The sequence below is a fragment of the Chlorocebus sabaeus genome, chromosome 24 (assembly GCF_047675955.1).
Source record: "Chlorocebus sabaeus isolate Y175 chromosome 24, mChlSab1.0.hap1, whole genome shotgun sequence".
NCBI classification, from domain to species: domain Eukaryota; kingdom Metazoa; phylum Chordata; class Mammalia; order Primates; family Cercopithecidae; genus Chlorocebus; species Chlorocebus sabaeus.
Window position 1 is genome coordinate 50,236,515 of NC_132927.1, and position 21,739 is coordinate 50,258,253.

Below are 21,739 nucleotides of genomic sequence, written 5' to 3' on the forward strand. Positions count from 1 at the left end.
GATGTATGTGCCAATCTCTGGATGCTGAAACCTTCAGCATTTCCTCTTACATTGAAGAAATAGTGCCATATTTGCCAATGAGAAGCGGTGTAGGGAGGGGAGCTTGCAATTTAGAATCTGGGGGCTTGGGATCCAGGCCTGGGATCATCATTTATTAGTTCCCTGCCTTGGGCAGTTTAACCTCCCTTAGCTTCAATTTTCTTATGATCTGAACATGGAGATCAGGCAGCTTACCTGATTGACTTGTTATGGAGATTACGTAACATTCTATCTGGGAAATGTTAGCATCAGCAAAGCATTGTGTGGATGTTTTTCTTACTCTCAAAATATGTTGCCTTACTATCTTAAAAACTACCTTGTGTGCCTGAATATAAAATCACCCCAAATAGGCTGGACATGGTGGCTTACGCCTGTAATCCCAGCACTTTGGGAGGCTGAGGTGGGCGGATCATCTGAGGTCAGGAGTTTGAGACCAGGCTGACCCATGTTGAGAAACCCTGTCTCTACTAAAAATACAAAATTAGCTGGGCATGGTGGCGCATGCCTGTAATCCCAGCTACTTAGGAAGGCTGAGACAGGAGAATTGCTTGAACCCGGGAAGCGGAGATTACAGTGAGTTGAGATCGCAGCGCTGCACTCCAGCCTGGGCAACAGGAGCGAAACTCGGTCTCCCCAAAAAACAAATCACCCCAAATATAAGACAGTCTTTTGTTTTCCAACAAGGTAATTCCCTAAAAGCCTTTTTTTTTTTTCCCCTAATTTAGTTATGTAAACCTTTAGGCATGTAGATAAAATTAACATTATAGGTTGCTATTTGGAAACTTTATGATCTTGGTTATACATACTCATTTTATTTATTTATTTATTTTTTTGAGACCGAGTCTCTCTCTGTCGCCCAGGCTGGAGTGCAGCAGTGCAATCTGCTCACTGTAGTGCTCACTGCAAACTCCACCTCCTGGGCTCAAGTGATTCTCTGCCTCAGCCTCCCGAGTAGCTGGGACTACATGTGCATGCCACCATGCCCAGCTAATTTTTGTATTTTCAGTAGACACGGGGTTTCACCATGTTGGCCATGGCTGGTCTCAAATTCCTGACCCAAGGTGATCTGCCTGCCTCGGCCTCCCACAGTGCTGGGATTACAGATGTGAGCCACTGCGTCTGCTCCCACATAAACATTTGAATCATATGAAATATATCTATATTGCTTTTACCCACTAACACAAGCTTGTCCAACTCATGGCCTGTGGGCCACGTGTGGCCCAGGATGCCTTTGAATGCAGCCCAACACAAATTTGTAAACTTTCTTAAAACATTATGAGTTGTTTTTTTTTTAAAGCTCACCAGCTGTCGTTAGTATTAGTTTTTGTTTTTGTTTTTTTTCTTTTTTTTTTGAGACGGAGTCTTGCTCTGTTGCCCAGGCTGGAGTGCAGTGGTGCAGTCTCCGCTCACTGCAATCTCCGCCTCCCGGATTCGTGCCATTCTCCTGCCTCAGCCTCCCAAGTAGCTGGGACTACAGGTGCCTGCCATCATGCCTGGCTAATTTTTTTTGTATTTTTAGTAGAGACAGGGTTTCACCATGTTAGCCAGGATGGTCTCAATCTCCTGACCTCGTGGTCTGCCTGCCTTGGCCTCCCAAAGTGCTGAGATTAAGGCGTGAGCCACCGCGCTTGGCCAGTATTAGTATATTTTATGTGTGGCCCAAGACATTTCTTCTTTCAGTGAAAGAAGAATTTTGGCTCAGGGAAGCCAAAATATTGGACACCCTTGCACTAACATGTAATGAAGTGATTTTATTCAATATTTTAGTGCATTTTTAACATAAATATCTTTGTCATTGTCAACACTGAAGTCAGTTTGTGAGTCCTCTAGCATAGATTTTCAGAGCATATTATCTTCATTTACAATCTAAGTTGTTTGAAATACAGAAACATTTTAAGTTTGCGTAAGATGTTGTGTATTAGGTCAGCAAAGGCCTTTGGGCCAAATCCTCACTGGTGTTTTTTTGGTTTTTTTTTTTTTTTTTTTTTTTTTTTTGAGACAGAGTCTCGCTCTGTCGCCCAGGCTGGAGTGCAGTGGCGCAATCTCGGCTCACTGCAAGCTCTGCGTCCCGGGTTCATGCCATTCTCCTGCCTCAGCCTCCCGAGCAGCTGGGACTGCAGGTGCCCACCACCACGCCCAGCTAATATTTTGTATTTTTAGTAAAGACGGGGTTTCACTGTGTTAGCCAGGATGGTCTCGATCTCATGATCTCATGATCCGCCCGCCTCGGCCTCCCAAAGTGCTGGGATTACAGGCGTTAGCCACCGTGCCCGTCCCGCACCTGTTTTTATAATTAAAGTTTTAGAACATAGGCATCCACATTACTTACAAATTGTCTAAGGCTGCTACTATGGCAAAGCTGAGTAGTTGTAACAGAAACCATATGGCAGCTGGGCGCAGTGGCTCACACCTGTAATCCCAGCACTTTGGGAGGCCAAGGTGGGCGGATCACTGGAGGTCAGGAGTTCAAGACCAGCCTGGCCAACATGGTAGAACTCAAATGCACTCTTTTCTGAGGGATTTTTTTTTTTTTTAGGGAAAAATTTGCCTTATATTTCTTTGAGCATATATTGATAATCTTCATTGTTGAGCAGGAGGAGTTTCAATAATTTCTTAGCCTTTCCTTATTCTATGTATTCATTTTTCATATTTTATGATTATATTAATATTCTTATATATTCTTATTATATCTATAAAACTGAATCCAGAAAGCCCCTACTATCACTGATTTGAATCACTGTATTAGCATGATGTTTTTGGCCGATGCAGTGGTTCACGCCTGTAATCTCAACACTGGGTGGCCGAGGCAGGTGGATCTGTGGAGCTCAGGAGACCAGCCTGGGCAACGTGGCAAAACCCCATCTCTACAAAAAAAAAAAAAAAAAAAAAAAAAATCAGGTGTGGTGGTGCACACCTGACTCTAGTCCCAGCTACTTGGGAGGCTGATGTGGGAGGATCTCCCGAGCTGGGGAGGTCGAGGTTGCAGTGAACTGAGATCATGCCACTGGATTCCAGCCTGGGCAACAAAATGAGACCCTGTCTCAAAAACAAAAACAAAAAAATTTAAAAGAAAAAAGCATGATGTTTAACAGACTTTTCATTAGAAATCAATTAGCTGGAGTTCTGGGGTTGGTGGGAAGATTCCTTCATGGCATATGTATTTTTGTGCTATATGTGTAGATATTTTTCAGGTAAGCACATTTTTAAAACTCTTGGGGCAATATTAAAGAAAAAGTTAATAGTAACTAGCAGGAAGCATCCTAGGTTCTGCTCTGACGTTGGAGCAATCAGCTTTATGACTAGTATTTGGTAAAGTATAGCAAGGAGAAGATTAATAGATGGGACAGAAACTGCCTTTGATTAGCCATTAGGTTCTAGGGGTTGTGATAGGTACAACATATATATTCTACTTTTGGCTATTGAGGGGGAAATTTGGAGATACAAATCTTATTGCTAAGGTATATATAGTGGAAAGATACACTGCCTGCATATGCTCATAGCAGAATTAAATGACTATTAATTTTTTTCTCTATTGATGTTCAAGTATTTCTTGAAGAAAGTGAAAGAAAAGGACCACCACCTACTAATCTGGAATTTATATAAAAATTTTTAACTGATTTTGTTTACATTTAAGGGAGGCACTTTGTACTTCTCACCTCTCTTTATTCTGTTGAACAAAACTGCAGTAGATATTTTCTCTTACTTTTTAAAATGTGGTTAGAAATTTAAATTTTGTATTCCTTAAGTATTTTATAACTAAAGAAGGGTGGTACAGGAAATTGGAAGGTGTTGCTTTGTTTCCAGAATGACAGGAAATGGCCAAATTCATTTCAGAAGATGGAAATCTAAAAATGGCTATCTGTCAAAGAAAGCCCACACTAAACCAGAATGACTGTTTCTCCTTAAAATACAGTGGGATTTTTTGTTTGTTTGTTTTTGAAACAGGGTCTTACTCTGTTGCCCAGACTGGAGTGCAGTGGTGCAATCTCGGCTCACTGCAGCCTCTGCCTCCTGGACACAAGCAAAATACAGTGTTTTTAACTACTCAGAACTTTGTCATCTTTGTAGCATACTACTCAGGGATAGTGTTGCTATCCCTGCTTCTCACCAAACTGTAATGCAAAGTGGGTTTAATTCTGCTTTCTAAGATTTCTAATAGCAAACCATTTTGGATATCTCTTAAATTTGTCAAAGAGGCCTAGTCTTGTGAAACAAAGCATGATAGTTTTTGGTAGTTTTTCCTGGAGTAAGGGAATAAATATGTAGAACACTTGCATTTCTATTGTTTTATTATATTTATTTATTTATTGACAGATTCTTGCTCTGTCACCCAGGCTGGAGTACAGTGGTGCAGTCACGGCTGACTATAGCATCAACCTCCCAGGCTTAAGTGATCTTCCTGCCTCAGCCTTGGAGCCTCAACTAGAGGCCTGTGCCACCATACCTGGTTAATTTTTGTTTGTTTGTTTGTGTTTTGTAAAGATACAGTTTCACCACATTGCCCATGCTAGTCTCGGAACTCCTGGGCTCAAGCAGTCCCCCCAGCTTGGCTTCCCAAGTGCTTGGGATTATAGGTGTGAGCACCACGCCTGGCCCAGTTTCTGCTGTTAAGTGTGTACACGGAGAACTGAGGAAGATGAAGATAGATATCTGATTCATGATCTCTAGGAGGAAAACATAGGAGCTTTACTGTTTGAGCCTAAGTATCTGAGTAGGATCCTTTCCTGGATTATAAATATGTGACTCTGTTACAGGAGAAAATGTCCACCTTGGTTCTGGTGATGGGCAACCAAAAGATTCTGGGCCCCTTCCTCAAGTGGAAAAGAAGCTCAAGTGTACAGTTGAAGGCTGTGACCGGACATTTGTATGGCCAGCTCACTTTAAATACCACCTCAAGACTCATCGGTGAGCAAATCTGAGATCTCATATTTGGATATATGTTGATGCAAAAGTTGATTCTTCCAGAGGAGCTTGTCCCTCAGGTTGATAGATTACAGGAAAGTAGGGACTCCGGTTAACTTCTGGTTAAGATGTCTTTTTTTTTTTTAATAGAAAGATTTGCATTGTCTCATTTATCTCATTCTTGATAAATATTTAATAAGACATTTGGGACCTAAAGACCTTAAACTAAGAGTTCTCAAATTTTATTATAAAACATATTTCCTTTGAGAACTTACAAGTAACAAGTAAGCATGGGCCCCTACCTTGAACCTATGAAATCAGTTTAAGGGGTGGTGCTAGGCATCTGTAGTTTTTTTTTTGATTTTTTTTTTTTTTTTAAAAGAGACAGGATCTCACCCAGGCTGGAGTACAGTGGCGCCATCATAGCTCCCTGCAGTGTCAAACTCCTGTGCTCAAGTCATCTTCCTACCTCAGCCTCAGCTGGGATTACAGACTTGCACCACCACACCTGGCTAATTAAAACAAAATTTTTTTGAGACAAGGTCTCGCTGTGTTGCCCAAGCTGATCTCAAACTCCTGGGCTCAAGTAATCTTCCTGCCTCAGCCTCCAGAGTAGCTGGGATTACAGGCTGTGAGCCACCACCCAGCTGTAGTTTTAACGAAGTCTTCAGTTGATTCTGATATATCCAGTTTTTGGACTTACTGTTTGCCTTGAGAGTCAATAGGGGCTTTGACTTGTCATCTCTAGCAAAGAGTATTTTCAGATATTTTTGCTTATGTGATTATTTTTGCAGAAATGACCGCTCCTTCATCTGTCCTGCAGAAGGTTGTGGGAAAAGCTTCTATGTGCTGCAGAGGCTGAAGGTACACATGAGGACCCACAATGGAGAGAAGCCCTTTATGTGCCATGAGTCTGGCTGTGGTAAGCAGTTTACTACAGCTGGAAACCTGAAGAACCACCGGCGCATTCACACAGGTATGTGCAGCACCAACATTCCTTTGGGCAGTCTACTCCTTGGCTCTGCATGTTTGCCTATCCTTAGGAAAAACTCAAGTGGGAATAGAAATGAAGGTCTGGGGTTGTTGCCAGAACTCTGAAGATGGGATTTCTTTTTCAAATGACTTGTGGCACTTATAATAATATTTATTGTATTTTTACCTGTGTGTTTAGAGTGAACAATGTTGATTTCTGTCTCCAGGAGCCTAACCTGTAGGGAGAGTTGTAAGACCTTCTCAGACAACAATGATGTGGGGAGATCTGGACAAAATCAGTCTGTGTTCAAATCTTTCTGAACACTGCACAGTTAAGATTTTGGGCAGTAACATTTATTGAGTCACACAAATCATGCAGAACCTGTTCTAGGCACTAAATGGGGCAGGGTGGGAAAAAATACAAAAGATAAGATACAGTCCCTGACTTTCTCATTAGAGCCTCACAACATGAGAAACAGAATAGAGAAGTTAATTATTCTGGGTCACACAGCATGTTAATATCACAGGAGTCTAAGGGTGATTTTCCAAGCCACTTAGTCTAGCATGTTCTAGTCTCTAGCCAAAGTATAATTGCTGAACCCAGACCACTTTTAGAATGTGTAACTATTCTTCCCCACTTTCATTGACTCTTCTTGATTCTTGCATTGGTAAAATGACAGCAGGTAAAATTAAAAGGCAAATATATATATGACATATATAAAATAAAAAGCATGTATAAAAACATAAGGCATATGTAAAATAGAAAAGTAAAAGGCATATATATATATACTTTTTTTTGTTGTTTGTTTGTTTGTTTGTTTGAGACGGAGTCTTGCTGTGTCGCCAGGCTAGAGTGCAGTGGTGAGATCTCGGCTCACTGCAAGCTCCGCCTTCTAGGTTCACGCCATTCTCCTGCCTCAGCCTCCCCAGTAGCTGGGACTACAGACACCCGCCACCACGCCCAGCTAATTTTGTGTGTGTGTGTATGTTTTTAGTAGAGACAGGGTTTCACCATGTTAGGTAGGATGGTCTCGATCTCCTGACCTTGTGATCTGCCCATCTCAGCCTCCCAAAGTGCTGGGATTACAGGCGTGAGCCACTGTGCCCAGCCTGTACCGTTTTTTAAAATTAGTCAAATGCGGTAGTGAGAAGAGGGGAAAAAGTAAAACAAGGCACTTGATCTATAACTGTGAACATCAGTTGAGATAACTCACTACCTTCGGACCAGCCCTTTGTTGTACCATTTGATAACACTGAACATCTTCTTAAAAAGCTTTCTTTTTTTCTTATTTATTTTTGAGACAGAGTCTTACTCTGTCACCCAGGCTGCAGTGCAGTGATGTGATCTCAGCTCACTGCAACCTCTGCCTCTTGGGTTCAAGCTTTTCTGGTGCCTCAGCCTCCCAGTAGCTGGGATTACAGGTGTGCACTACCATGCCCAGACAATTGTATTTCTAGTAGAGACCGAGTTTTGCCATGTTGGCCAGGCTGTTCTCGAACTCCTGACCTCAAGTGATCTGCTGACCTTGCCCTTCCAAAGTGCTGAGATTACATATGTGAACCACCACACCCAGCCTTAAAACGTTTTTACTTCAAAATATGGCCTGATTTTTCCTTTTTTTTTTTGTTTTTTGTTTTTCTCTTTCTAATTCTTTCTGACTTTTATCTCTGTTAATCTCTGAATTTTTCACCAGTTTCAGAATTTCTCGTTCCTTCTCTTTTACTCAGTGCGCACTCTTGTCATAATCTCAGACCTCAATTTAATTATTTCTCCCTTATCCCGGCCCGCGGGATCGTCGAAGCAGGCCCTGGAGGAGGGAGTGGGAATTTGGGGAACAAGAGACACGAGAAATGGAGACAAGACAGTGCTCTGATCAAGTCTCGTTTAATGGCAGTAATGCAGTGCCTTATATACACTTGGAGAGGAAGGGGTTGGGCCAAGGCGGAAATGATCTCATTTCAGAGGGCGCGGCCAGGCAGGTTTCAGTTTCAACGGTCGGTGGTCATGTTGCGCCTGCGCTAGGAAGTAACAATTTTGCTACGAAGTAACAATTTTCGCGCGCCCCGCGGGAAAGATGGGTGAAGAAGAAGCAGGAAGAGCGCCATCTTGTGCGAGGTATTTAATACAGGGAAAAGACAAATCTGGGAAGGAGGTGAGAGGTGGAAATGAATAGAGCTCAGGCGTCTAATCGTCAATAATTACTCGCTATGGCCGGGGCACGCAGCTCCGGACAGGTCCCCCTTTTTATTGTTTTATGACAAGAAAACGACCCCCCGGGAACTGCGCCTGTCTTAGGTTGGGTCAACTCATCCCCACCTTCTAGGCCCGTCATGGGATAAGGCAGCAGCAAAGGCGGCCCTCCTGTCTTAGGCTCCGGTGGAGATAGTGTCCTCTTACCCGTCATTGACTGTCCAGTTCAGCACACAGGGGAGGTGGTCTTATTGAGGTAAATAAGACTCACCATTTTCAGTCATCTCAAGGCGATGATAATGGACCTGTATAGGTTTGGCCTGGAAGGCCTCGATTTGTTGTCTGACGAATGCCATAAGCTTATTAAGGATTATAGGCCCGAGAGTGAGGAAGAGTAGAAGAGTAAGTAAAGGACCAAGAAATGGCAGGAGATAGGGGAGAAGTCCATCGAGTCCCGTCCACAATGGATTGGCGGCTAGGCCCTTTCTGCGCTTTTCTAGTTCTTCTTGTAAAGTCTTTATCTTATCTCTGACAATTCCGGATTTGTTGGCGTAAAAACAGCACTTTTCCTGTAAAGCCAAACAGATCCCTCCCTGTTCTGCTGTTAATAAATCTAGACCTCTTCTATTTTGGAGAACTACTTCAGCTAATGAGTCTACTTGGTCTTGTAAATCTTGTATAGTACTGGATAAGGTCTGTACATCTGAAATTAATTGGTTGGATAATTTAGTATATTGGGTTAGTGAGACCCCTAGGCCTGTGGCTCCTGTTGTAAAAGCAGTGGTGATTCCTAGTCCAGCCAATAAGGGAATAAATTGTATGGCTCGTTTCGGTCTATAAATAAAATGTTCAATAGCGGGGATGGGGATAGGTTCATCTCCAGGAATGATATCAATGTCGGGGAGAAGAGTGGCCAGAACACAAAGCCCTGTCCAATTTGTAGGTAGATAAGTATATGCCATGTTGTTTCCACAGACGAAGACCGAGCCATTTACAGCACACAAAGGGTCGGTGGCATGGATTATGGAGGTACAGTTGTCAAACACAACATAGCCTAGATCAATTTCTTTAGTGCTATTATATGATGGTGAAAAGAGGCAAAAGGAATTAGAAAACGTCATCGGTTGAACTAAGAGGGGAGAGATAATAGGACAGGAATTATTTACCAAGGATTCATTTGAGTAATTGACATAGGACAACAAAAAGTTAGGTATAGCTAGAGGAATAGGGGGGCCCATTTTAAGACAAAGCCAACAATCGTGGGCTAGGCTTGTATTGGACATTTGAAGTAAATTGTAAGTAGCATTGAGGATATCAAAAGTTTGAGCATCGAGCCTAAAATTATCTCTAATCTCAGGCAGGGCTAAGGGGTGATATTGAAGTTCAGGATATAGAGCTTTATGAATCTTTTCTAATTTTTTTTTGGACGGTTTTAATTCTTGCAATATCTAATGGGCCTCCTCCATCAGAAATATGGATGGGAGCAGTAGTGCTCCAACAAACAGGCTTTCCTTTTTGGCCGTTACAAGAAGATTGTACAAGTTTATTAGTGGTTCCTAATACTTGTACGTCATTGGTACTTCCAGTTTGTGTTTTTAGTAACGTGGCCGTATAGTATGTTTTATTGCCTGATTTGCATTGTTGATAGGAAGTATAACAGGAACTATGTACAGAAGATTGGAAAGAGCTACAAGGGCATTCTAGGAGCGGCCCATTAGGCGAGGTGTCTCTTGGGGTAGACTTACATTTCCACGACTGGTCTGGCATTAAGTACGCTGTCTTGCCCGAGCAAGTCACCTGGGTGATTCTGTCTGACGGAGGTTCAGATATTTGTCCCCCTCTGCAGTCACAAGGCTGGCCGTATTGTTTTCGTAGTAATCCTCTTGCTTTACGAGGGTCACCAAAACCTGCATAGACTGTCACTATGTTATATAGAGCGATTATTCTCCAAAGGAATCTCATGTTAGGCTTCATTTCCTGAAAAACAAAAAGGAAGAAACTTCTCAGGGAGATTTATCTTCCCTGGACTGACAATGGTTATGATTTATTTGTCTTACCAATCTTTCAGGCAGCCATCTGGCTGCATCATTCTTTTGTGAGAAGATGCATACTGAGCCTCTTCCCCAAATTAAAACGGGATCGGGGCCATGCCATGAATTATCAAGTGGATCTTTCCATTTTACCATTGCGAACTGTTTTTGAGATTCAGGATGCCAGAAACGGTCGGCAGCAGATTTTCCATGACTGTCCAAATTTAAAAAATTAAGGATAAACAGGGCATGATTGAGTATGTTTCTGGGGGTACCCTTCACGGGGTACCAGCTCCCCCCTTTTAATTTTGTGATAACAGTTTTTAATGACAGATGGGCTCTTTCTACTATACCTTGTCCTTGGGGATTGTAGGGAATGCCTGTGGTATGTTTAATTTGTAGGGTATTGCAGAATTGTAAAAAGGTTTTGGCTATATAACCAGGGCCATTATCTGTTTTAATTTGTTTGGGTATTCCTAAAATAGAAAAGCAGTGTAATAAATGAGCTACGACATGTTTGGTGGCCTCTCCTGTTTGGAGAGTTGCACTAATGAATCCACTATAGGTGTCTATGCATACATGGATATATTTTAGTCGACCAAATTCTAAGTGGTAAGTAACGTCCATTTGCCAAATTTCGTTGGGGATGAGTCCTTGGGGGTTAATTCCTAAATGAGGAACAGGTAAATACGTTATGCAGTTGGCGCATTGTTTATTTGTCGAGCTTGTTCTCTAGTAAGTTTAAACATGAGTCTTAAGGTTTGGGCGTTTAAATGATGTAAGGCATGTGCTTTTTGTGCTTGTTGTAAATTGTCTGTAGTGACTGTGGCTATGGTTTTTGTTGCCATGTCGGCTGTTGCATTACCTTGTGTTAAAGGTCCCGGTAATCCTGAATGTGCTCTGATATGCCCAAGAAAAAAGGGAGTAGTCCTTTTTTGAATAAGTTGTTGACATTGTAAAAATAAGTTAGCTGTGTCTGAAATATGTTTAATTTGAGGCACGGTCTCTAAGAGGGGTATTGAATGAGCCAGGTAGGCACTGTCTGTGTAAATGTTAAGTGGCTGACAAGGAAAAGCTGATAATGCTGCAATTATAGCTTGCAATTCGACTAGCTGAGCTGATGTATAAGTGGTCTGGAATTTAACGACTACATTATTGTAGGTGTAAGCGGCAAGTCCTGTGGAAGATCCATCAGTGAAAATTAGTAATGCGTCATTGAGAGGTTCTTTATTGGTAATATGGGGAAACACAAATGCATGAAGTTTGCAAAATTGAATGAGTTTGTTAGGTGGGTAATGGTTGTCAATGGTGCCAGTGTAAGAAGCGCAAGCAATTGGCCAGGCTTCCGTATTTTGTAACAGCCAATGGATGTGTGATTGAGTGTAGGGCTGTATAATGGTAGAGGGTTCTATTCCAAAGTACTTTCTACTGTTTTCTCTTCCCAAGATAATTAGATCAGCTATGGCATCATAATAAGGCAACAAAACCTTTTTAGGGGAGGAGGGCAGGTGTACCCACATAATGGGATTGCTCTGCCAGAATAAGCCAGTAGGGGTTATTGTTGTGTTAAAAATAATGAATATTAATGGCTGAGAATAATCAATACTGGTAACAAATTGTGTTGCAATGGCATATTCCACCTGTTGGAGTGCTATTAATGCTTCTTTAGTAATGGACCTGGGGGATTTTGGATTAGAGTCTCCTTTTAATATATCGAAAAGAGGTTTTAACTCTCCTGTAGTGAGTTTTAAGTATGGCCGAAGCCAATTTATGTCTCCCAGTAATTTTTGGAAATCATTTAAAGTTTTTAAATGATCACGACGTATAACAGCCTTTTGATTAATGATTTTAGGTCCATTAATTTGAAAACCAAGATAGGTGTATGGATCTTGTAATTGTACCTTTTCTGGGGCTATTTGTAGTCCGACTGCTGTTAACTCTTGTTTGAGTTGGGCAAAGCACTGTAAGACTTGTTCGCCAATTTCCCCTGCTATTAAAATATCATCCATATAATGTATAATATACATTTGTGTCCATGTTTTTCTGACTGGCTCTATAGCAGCAGCTACATATTTTTGACACAAGGTAGGACTATTGGCCATACCCTGAGGTAAGACTTTCCATTGATAGCGCTTCATTGGTTGTTTAAAATTTGTAGATGGAAGACTAAAGGCAAATCTTTTTTGGTCAGCAGGGTGAAGGGGAATTGTAAAAAAGCAGTCTTTAAGGTCAATAATGATTTTAAAATATTTTTGAGGAATCGCAACTGGTGAAGGCAATCCTGGTTGTAAGGCACCCATAAGGATCATAGTGATATTTACCGCTCTTAAATCTTGTAAGAGTCTCCATTTGCCAGACTTCTTTTTAATAACAAAAATAGGTGTATTCCAAGGAGAATTACTTTCCGCAATATGTCCTGCTATCAGTTGTTCCTGCACTAACTGTTGGGCAGCACTTAGTTTATCATTGAGTAAAGGCCACTGATCAACCCAAACGGGCTCATCTGACTTCCAAGTAATGGGGTCAGCGCACCTTTGGGGTGCAGGTATGTCAGTGGCCTGAGCTAAAAATTTCCAAACCCCTTTTTATCAAGTTGTCCTGAAACCAGTATAGGCTGTGGAATACCGTTTTCTCCTTTTCCAAGACCTTTGCCAGGGGTGTATCCTTGAGTTAACATTTGTGCAGTAACTATATCATTTGGACTACACATTATAATTTTCATTTGAGAGAGCAGATCTCGCCCCCAAAGGTTAACAGGTAGGTAAGGGATGACAAATGGCTTAATAAGGCCTGAATTGTTTTCTTTATCTGTCCATGTTAGGTACTTAGAACTTTGTTTAGGATTACTGCTTTGTCCAATTCCTCTCAAGTGAGTTAAAGTCTCTGTAGTAGACCAATGAGAGGGCCAATCTTCCTGTTTAATGATAGTTACATCAGCCCCTGTGTCTATTAGTCCAGTGAATGCCTTCCCGTCTAACCATAAGGTTAGAGAGGGTTTTTGATTTGTAATTGGTTGCACCCAATATATGTCTGATGATCCGAAACCTTTTATATTTCTATTAGAGTGTTGGATATTATTATTTGTTTTGACCAAAGGTAGCAGGATTAACTGAGCTATTCTAACTCCTTGAGGGACAGTAATAATACTATCAATAGCTCTGGCCATAATTTTAATTTCTCCTTCATAATCATTATCGATAACTCCAGGGAGGACTTGTAAGCCTCTCATGGTGACACTACTTCTTCCCAAAAGCAGCCCAAAAGTATTAGGTGGTAAAGGTCCATATATTCCGGTATTTAAGGTTTGTGGTCCCATTTCAGGTGTTAGTACTGTGTGGGAGGTGGAACTGAGGTCCAGTCCTGCACTTCCTGGGGTTGCTCTACTAAGTTTTGAAATGGATTGCTGCTGCTGGCTGGAACAAAGCTGACTGCCCCATATGCTTTTTTCGGGGCCTGAGGCTGGCCCCTCATCCCGTTTCCCTGCCTAGGGGATAAAGGATTTCCTTGACTGTCAGTTTTAGATTTACATTCGTTTGCCCAGTGCCTTCCTCTTTTACACCTTGGGCAAAGGCCTGGAATTTTTGCTTCTGGATTTTTATTTTGGTTTTCATGGCAATCTTTTGCAAAGTGTCCCCTTTTACCGCATCTAAAACATCCCCCTTTATCTCTACCTTTGTTAATGAGGAAGTCTCTTACTGTTTGGCCGCTAAAAGCGGCGGCCATTGCTAGGCCTTGTTGATATGAGGGCCCAATATCTGAACAAAGGCGAATGTATCCTGTTAAATCTGTTTTCTTTCGATAAGGTCTGATTGCCGCTTGGCAGGCGGGGTTAGCGTTTTCATAAGCTAACTGTTTAACATAATCTACACCCGTTTCTGCATTTCCAAAGATTCTACCTGCCGTGGTCATAAGTCTATGCACAAAGTCTGAAAATGGCTCATCGGGTCCTTGTTTAACTGCTGTGAGCGAGGCCCCTGGATCTCCTTTAACGGGAAGTTTTCTCCAGGCTTTTGTAGCGGCAGCCTGGATTTGCGAGAACAATCCAGGATCATATTGCATTTGGGCCTGAGTGTCTGCATAATTACCTGAACCAGTTAACATATCAAAATCCCAACCGTTTCCTGCCTGTTGATTTCTTTTAGCCGTGTCTCTACAATTTTCAAAGAACTCTGACTTCCAAATTAAATGGTCTCCCCCAGAAAGGACTGCCCTAACTAAGGTATTCCAGTCTGTAGGAGTGAGCCAATTCTCAGCTACAGATTCCACTATAGCAAGAGTATATGGAGCAGTAGCCCCATACTGAGAGGCAGCAGTCTTTAACTCTTTTATAATAGTAAAGTCAAATCCAGTATGATGCCTCCAAGCCTGTCCCCGTTCATCTATGGTTTCAGTGACCGGAAAAACGTCTTTGGGGGAGGAGTCTTCTCTATGTCGGCTAGCAACTAACCCCCCTTTTTGAACATGTTGTCCAGGCCGCTGAGGTGGGCGCAAGGAACCCTCCATAGCGTCTGAGTTGGGTATTTTTTCATTTCCTGTCTTTAGCTTTTGGAGCCTAATTATCAATGATTGATGTAACTCTTCAAGTTTAATTTGTTCCTCTAGTTGAGCAATTTTTTGTTTTAATTCTTCTTTGGGATCTATTGCTGCCATAACAATGGGCGCAGAAGCCTCATTATGTGTCTTATTATATGGGGGCGGGTATGAAGTAAGGGGAGGCAAATCAGGGTTGTGATATTTAGCCGCCTCTTCCTCTAAATCATCCCAATTTATGTCTGATTGATTAGGCTTATTAATTTCCTCCTCTTTTTGAAGCATCTGTAAAATTGGGTATTTTTTTGGTTTGTTTTCTTGTGGCATTTCTTTATCTGTTACAGAAGGAGACTTGATTTCCTCATGATCACTTTCGAGGGAAATGAGATCCTCCTCCGTATCTTGCGGAGGCTTTGTAAGGTTAGAGCGGGAGCTAACCTTTAAAATATGCTCTGTCTGAGCGACCGCAGCCATGACTTGCGGATCGGCCTCCTTCTTATCTATTAAATCTCTAATGAGGTTCCAATAAGAGAAGGCAGTCACAGGAATTTTTTCTGGCCCAAAAGTATTATAATAGTCCTGAAGACAATCCCCTACTCTACGCCATCTTTTAATATCAATAGTTCCTTCCTGTGGGAACCAAGGGCAAGTGTCTTTTACAAAATCAAAAAATTTAAACAAATCATTACCTTTAACCTTTACTCCTCGTATCTTTAAAGCCTCTTTTAATTGTCCTACATAGATCTGATGTTGGCTTAATTCTTGTCCCATTTCGGACGCGTCACTTACCTTCGATTCTGACGCGGCAGGTTCCCGCGGTGATCGGAAGAGTTCACTTTCTTTTGTCTTCGTTAGCGGTCGACCGTCCTTTGGCGTCCTCTTCCTCACGGAGTCCCTCGTTTCCAGGTCCCTGTTCGGGCGCCACGTATCCCGGCCCGCGGGATCGTCGAAGCAGGCCCTGGAGGAGGGAGTGGGAATTTGGGGAACAAGAGACACGAGAAATGGAGACAAGACAGTGCTCTGATCAAGTCTCGTTTAATGGCAGTAATGCAGTGCCTTATATACACTTGGAGAGGAAGGGGTTGGGCCAAGGCGGAAATGATCTCATTTCAGAGGGCGCGGCCAGGCAGGTTTCAGTTTCAACGGTCGGTGGTCATGTTGCGCCTGCGCTAGGAAGTAACAATTTTGCTACGAAGTAACAATTTTCGCGCGCCCCGCGGGAAAGATGGGTGAAGAAGAAGCAGGAAGAGCGCCATCTTGTGCGAGGTATTTAATACAGGGAAAAGACAAATCTGGGAAGGAGGTGAGAGGTGGAAATGAATAGAGCTCAGGCGTCTAATCGTCAATAATTACTCGCTATGGCCGGGGCACGCAGCTCCGGACACTCCCTAGATGCCTCACAGATCTGAATCTCAATAATAATAATAATAAAAGTTAGCATTTGTTGAGACACTTTAATATGTACCAACCACATATATATTATCTCATTTAATCTTTAAGGTAACTTTATGCCTTAGATGCTATACTTATTGATAAAGGAACAGAAGATTAGAGAGAGAAGTAACTTGCCCAATATCATGCAGGTAGGAAATGGCAGAGCTGGAATTTGAATTCTGATATGATCCCAGAGCTCTTCCAAGGATTTTATATTTAAATGCTGACAACTCAGTTTATCTCAAATGTCAAAACTGACCTCAAATCTTTGTTAGTAGTATTGATAGTAATTAAAGCTGCAGTTCAGGTCGGGTACAGTGGCTCACACCTGTAATCCCAGCGCCTTGGGAGGCTGAGGCGAGCAGATCACTTGAGGGCAGGAGTTTGAGGCCAGCCTGGCCAACACAGTGAAACCCCATCTCTACTAAAAATACAATTAGCCAGGCATGGTGATGGGTACCTGTAATCCCAGTTACTCAGGAGGCTGAGGCAGGAGAATTGCTTGAACCCGGGAGTTAGAGGTTACAGTGAGCCAAGATCGTGCTACTACACTCCAGCCTGGGAGACAGAGCGAGACTCCATCTCAAAAGAACAATTTTGACTGGGTACAGTGGCTCATGCCTGTAATCCCAGCACTTTGGGAGGCCAAGGTGAGTGGATCATCTGAGGTCAGGAGTTCCAGACCAGCCTGACCAACATGGAAATCCCATCTCTACTAAAAATACAAAAATTAGCTGGGGCATGGTGGCGCATGCCTGTAATCCCAGCTACTAGGGAGGCTGAGGCAGGAGAATCGCTTGAACCCAGGAGGCAGAGGATGCAGTGAGTGGAGATCGCACCATTGTACTCCAGACTGGGCAACAAGAGCAAAACTCTGTCTCAAAAAAAAAAAAGTAAAGCTGCTATTTCAGTGGCTTACTATGAGGGCTTACTATGTGCCAGGCACCATGCTGAATATTTACCTGGTATTATCTCATTTAATCCTCAAAACACTTTTGAAATTGTATTATCTCCGTATTACAGATGAAAAGCTGATTTTTAAAGAGATTAAACACCTTCCCCATACAAATAAGTGGTAGTGCCAGGATCTGAAGTCAGAATTGGATTAACAGACCCCAAAGGCCATGTTTTTCACCATTTTGCTGCATTGCCTTTTAAACCTGTTCCTTCTCCTGTGTCCCTTATCCCAGTGAAATAACCATCCTCTCAAGTTTCCAAATAGGTATATCCCCTAACCAGCTTGATGCAAATATTTCATGCCATTACATTCTTATGTAGAATATTTTTCTAAATCCTTTTTGTATATTGAGGTCTTTAGTTCATCTTTTGAAACATTTGACCTTGTAATTACTAAAATGTTCTGTTTTCTTGACATTTGTTCTGTTACATATATTAATATATTGTTCATTCTTTCAATAACTTTTGAGTACCTAGCATTCTGGGGTAGGGATGAGTATACAAATAAAGCATTGAAAAAAGCTACCGCTGGAGAATCGCAAACATTAAACTGTGTGGTACAGTCTGAAAGAATAGTATAATCTAGCAGTGCTGTTCCCTTCTAGAAAGCTCAGCTCCCGTAATGTCACTGTGCCAGCCTTACTTGCCATTTTTTGAACTTTCCCTTGGCACTCTCAATTTCAAGGCTCTGCTCACACTATTCCTTGTGCCTGAAATTTCCTTCCATCCTTGCCATCTTTTAGATGAACTCAAATTCAGCTGCTTACAAAAATTACTGCAAGGGAGCACTTTTTTTTTTTTAATGAACTCATTTGTCTCACACTGGTCTGTGACTTTTAGAGGATAGAGACTGCATCTTTTTTGTTTTGATTTTTTTTTTTTTTTTTTTTTTTTGAGACAGGGTCTCACACTCTCTCTGTAGCCCAGGCTTGAGCCCAGGAATTTGAGATCAGCCTGGGAAACATAGTGAGACTTCATCTGCAAAAAAATTATACTTTTAGATGGATCTAGAAACTGAGTCATAAAGAAAATTGATGTAAGGTAAAAGTCCCGACCGCATATTCAGTATTAATCTTGATATCCTCAGAGGGTGGGAATCACTGAAGAAGGTAGGTTAATGCAACTCTCTAGCTCTTGGGCCAGGAGGGAGAAGGAAGTATAGGCTTTGAGGCAGCCATTCCAAGGAAAAGGGCAAGGCTGTCAGTGGGATGTATACTAAAAGATCACTGAGAGGCAACACTTGCTAGGTAGCCCAGTTAAAATTATAACATGAATTAAATAAATCAGAGTAGGTAAGTCATTCGACTCTGAATAAAGTTGGTGGGAAAGGAGAGTAACAGGTAATCAGTTCATCAGAAGACTGAATCTTTATCTCATTTTCTGTCTCTAGGAGAGAAACCTTTCCTTTGTGAAGCCCAAGGATGTGGCCGTTCCTTTGCTGAGTATTCTAGTCTCCGAAAACATCTGGTGGTTCACTCAGGTATCAGAACCTTTGCCATTCATAGATTTTAGGAAAAGTAGACAAAAGACTAAAAGGGTTGTGGGGGTGATATAAAGACACCTAAAAAGAAACAGACTGTTCACTATAAAGATAGAAAGCTTCTCATCATCATGACGGAATCAGAAATCTAGGCCCTTAATTCTTATAATCAAGGGGGGGGACATCTAATTATTATTTTCAGCTATGTTTCTAATACAGCCTTTTTTTGAACAGCAAATTTGGCACTCTGCTGGGTGCTTTATAAGTTACATGAAACGTGGACGCTCTTTGGGATTCTCTTTGGGAATTGATGTTTTTATCCTTGGGGAGGATTTCATATCAGAAGAAAGTAAAAAGATTGATATAAGTTGTAGCAGCACCAGTAATATTACTGCCTTCTGAGCAGGTGTTAGTGATCCTGCTTGAGTCACCATTTTGGCAGAAACTGTGCCTTTGGCAAATAGAACCACAAACCTTATCGTTGCAGATGTGGAGAAGAGAAGAAAGGAGTAAGATTTAGCGACCCATTTTCTGTTTGGAGCCTTAAATTAATTCCCTGCAATTCTGTCAGTTTGCTCACTCTGCAGATATATCTCATCTTCTCAACCAGAAGTCAGGTACAGCCCAGGGAAAAACCTGTATCTTGTCAGAAGGACTTTTTTCCTGTAGGACATGGTGATTTACTTGGAAAACAAGACGGGGAAGGTAGTTTAAGAAGGGCCTAGAATGTCAGAAAGGAGAGTTTGTGGAGCCTACTGGAAGTACAACCTGATGAAAACTTGGCTTACTGAAGGTTAATCTGGCAGTGATGCAGAAGCTAAACCAAAACAGGAAGAGATGAGAAGACTTTTTTTCAGTCTGGTCAAGAAGTCTGCTCCAGTGTAGTGGCAGGGAGCATGGAAAGAGACCCAGTGAAAGAATCTGTTCAACTCCACAAATGATTGGCTATAAAGTGATACAGAAATGGAGGCAGCAGGTGAGGATTATTGATTCAAGAAGCATGGTAGTGGCCGGGTGTGGTGGCTCATGCCTGTAATTCCAGCACTTTGGGAGGCTGAGGCGGGTGGATCTCTTGAGGTTAGGAGTTTGAGACCAGCCTGGCCAACATGGTGAAATCTTGCCGAGATCAGCCTACTAAAAAAATACAAAATTATCCGGGCGTGACAGCACATGCCTGTAATCCCAGTTACTTGGGAGGCTGAGGCAGGAGAATTGCTTGAGCCCGGGAGGCAGAGGTTGCAGTGAGCCGAGATTGTGCCATTGCACTCCAGCCTGGGCAACAAGAGTGAAACTCCGTCTCAAAAAAAAAAAAAAAAAAGGCATGGTAGTTTCAGGAGGTTGAGGCTGCAGTGAGTTGTGATTGTGCCACTGCACTCCAGCCTGGATGACCGGGCGAGACCCTGTCTCAAAAAAAAAAAAAAAAACAACAGTGATAGTGAAGATAAGGAGGGAAAGGGGGCTTTCCAGTTGTCAGGGTGACTCACATATTTATGAGGGGTTAGAAAAGTGTTGGATGCTGAGTGCTAGAGGGGGTCTGTAGACTAGCCTTGTGAGTTCGTTGGAGGTGAGAAAACAATTCCTGGCGTACAACAGCTGTTTGGAATTTGTTGATTGAACCAATGAGAATGAATAAAAGGATTGCTAAGTAACAGTGAGTGAGGACATAGCTGAGAGTAAGTAGCATAACTTTTTTTAGTAGACATTCAGATTTTATTACTTTTTTCTGCTACTGCTGAACAATTTAAAAGCTGGACACTGGAGAAAATACGTGATGGAGGTTAATCAGAACAGAGGCTTGCTGAGTAAGAGATGAACTCAAGGAGGAGAGGGATTCTAGAATGGAATCAGGTCATTGTTGAATGACGGGCCATGGGAAACAAGGGGAAGCCAGAACATGACAAGTGGAAAGGAGGAACTGGAAGTTACTTATGAGGAAAGCAAGCTACTGCAGCGGGAGCAAGGAAGTTGGAGATTACAATCAGGAATGGGCATTGCAGAGTTGAGCTATTAGGAGTGGAGCAGTGTTTTAATATGATGACAGGTTCTAAGCAGAGATGGCAAACTGGTATCCTGTAGGCTAGATGTGGACTTCAGATGTGTTTTGCTTGGATTGTAGAGCATTTTTATTTTACTTTACTGTGTCAGATTATGTGAAAGATTCACCAAAGTAGAGGAGTTTTTTTTTTACATAGCAACAGTGGTGGTATACCTATCAAAATTAATAATTCCTTGGTTTTATCTTATAACCAATGTTCAGTTTTTTCTACTTGTTTCGAAAATTTCTTTTAAAGTTGGTTTGTTTAAATCAGGATCCAACAAGATCCAATATTATACTTGGTTATTAAGTCTTTAAAACTCTAGATCTTTCTACATGGAGTTTTTGTTGTTGTTGTTGTTTTTTCATAGAGTTGTTGCAAAACACAGTCAGTTGAGTCCTGTAGAATACCCCACATTCTGGATGTGTTGGTTTGCTTCCATTTATGTCATTTAACTTGTTTCCCTACATTTCCTATAAATGTAAGTAAGCTCTAAAAACTTCAAAGTTTGGAAGTTTTGGGCAAGAATATGTGAGAGATGGTTCTGTGTGCTTCATTTTGTGTCACATCAGGAAGCTCACAGTGCTTGGTTGTCAAAATTGATCCATGGGTTCAGCTGGCCTAATCCCTATATTGTAAAGTTCCCTATGAACCTTTCACTTTCTCTTTTTTTGAGACAGTTATTTACTGTGTTGCCCAGGCGAGAGTGCAGTGGTGTGATCTTGGCTCACTGCAGTCTCCACCTCCTGAGTTCAAGCAATTCTCCTGTCTCAGCCACCCGAGTAGCTGGTATTACAGGCGCATGCCACTACGCCCCACAAGTTTTTATATTTTTACTAGAGATAGGGTTTCACCATGTGGCCAGGCTGGTCTTGAACTCCTGACCTCAAGTGTTCTGCCTGCCTTGGCCTCCCAAAGTGCTGGGATTAACAGGCGTGTGCCACTGCACCCAGCCAACCTTTCACCTTTTGATTTTATTCCTAAATGATGCCTGAATCCCTTATTTCATTAAGGATTGTAAAATGGTGGTTTTTCTTACTCATTTACTCTTTTCACATTAGTTGGAATTCTTCTGTACTGTGGGACTCTGTAGTTGGACTCTTTTCCACTAATATCAAGTATAGGGCTATTTGATCATTTGCGTAGCCAAGGCAGGATCAATGTGTAA

The 21,739-nt window shown here is 41.9% G+C and overlaps 1 protein-coding gene across 5 annotated transcripts in view; it reads left to right on the forward strand.

Moving 5' to 3' along the window:
- ZNF410 (zinc finger protein 410) overlaps positions 1 to 21,739 on the forward strand; it is a 54,277-nt gene that overhangs the window by 14,227 nt on the left and 18,311 nt on the right. For 4 of the 5 annotated variants that reach the window (XM_007987246.3, XM_037984693.2, XM_007987243.3 and 1 more), the window contains 3 exons: positions 4,794 to 4,944; positions 5,736 to 5,917; positions 18,446 to 18,535. In XM_007987246.3, coding sequence (XP_007985437.3) covers positions 4,794 to 4,944; positions 5,736 to 5,917; positions 18,446 to 18,535 — 423 coding nt within the window. The remainder of the gene's footprint in view (positions 1 to 4,793; positions 4,945 to 5,735; positions 5,918 to 18,445; positions 18,536 to 21,739) is intronic. The other variant, XM_073011151.1, reaches the window with a different exon arrangement.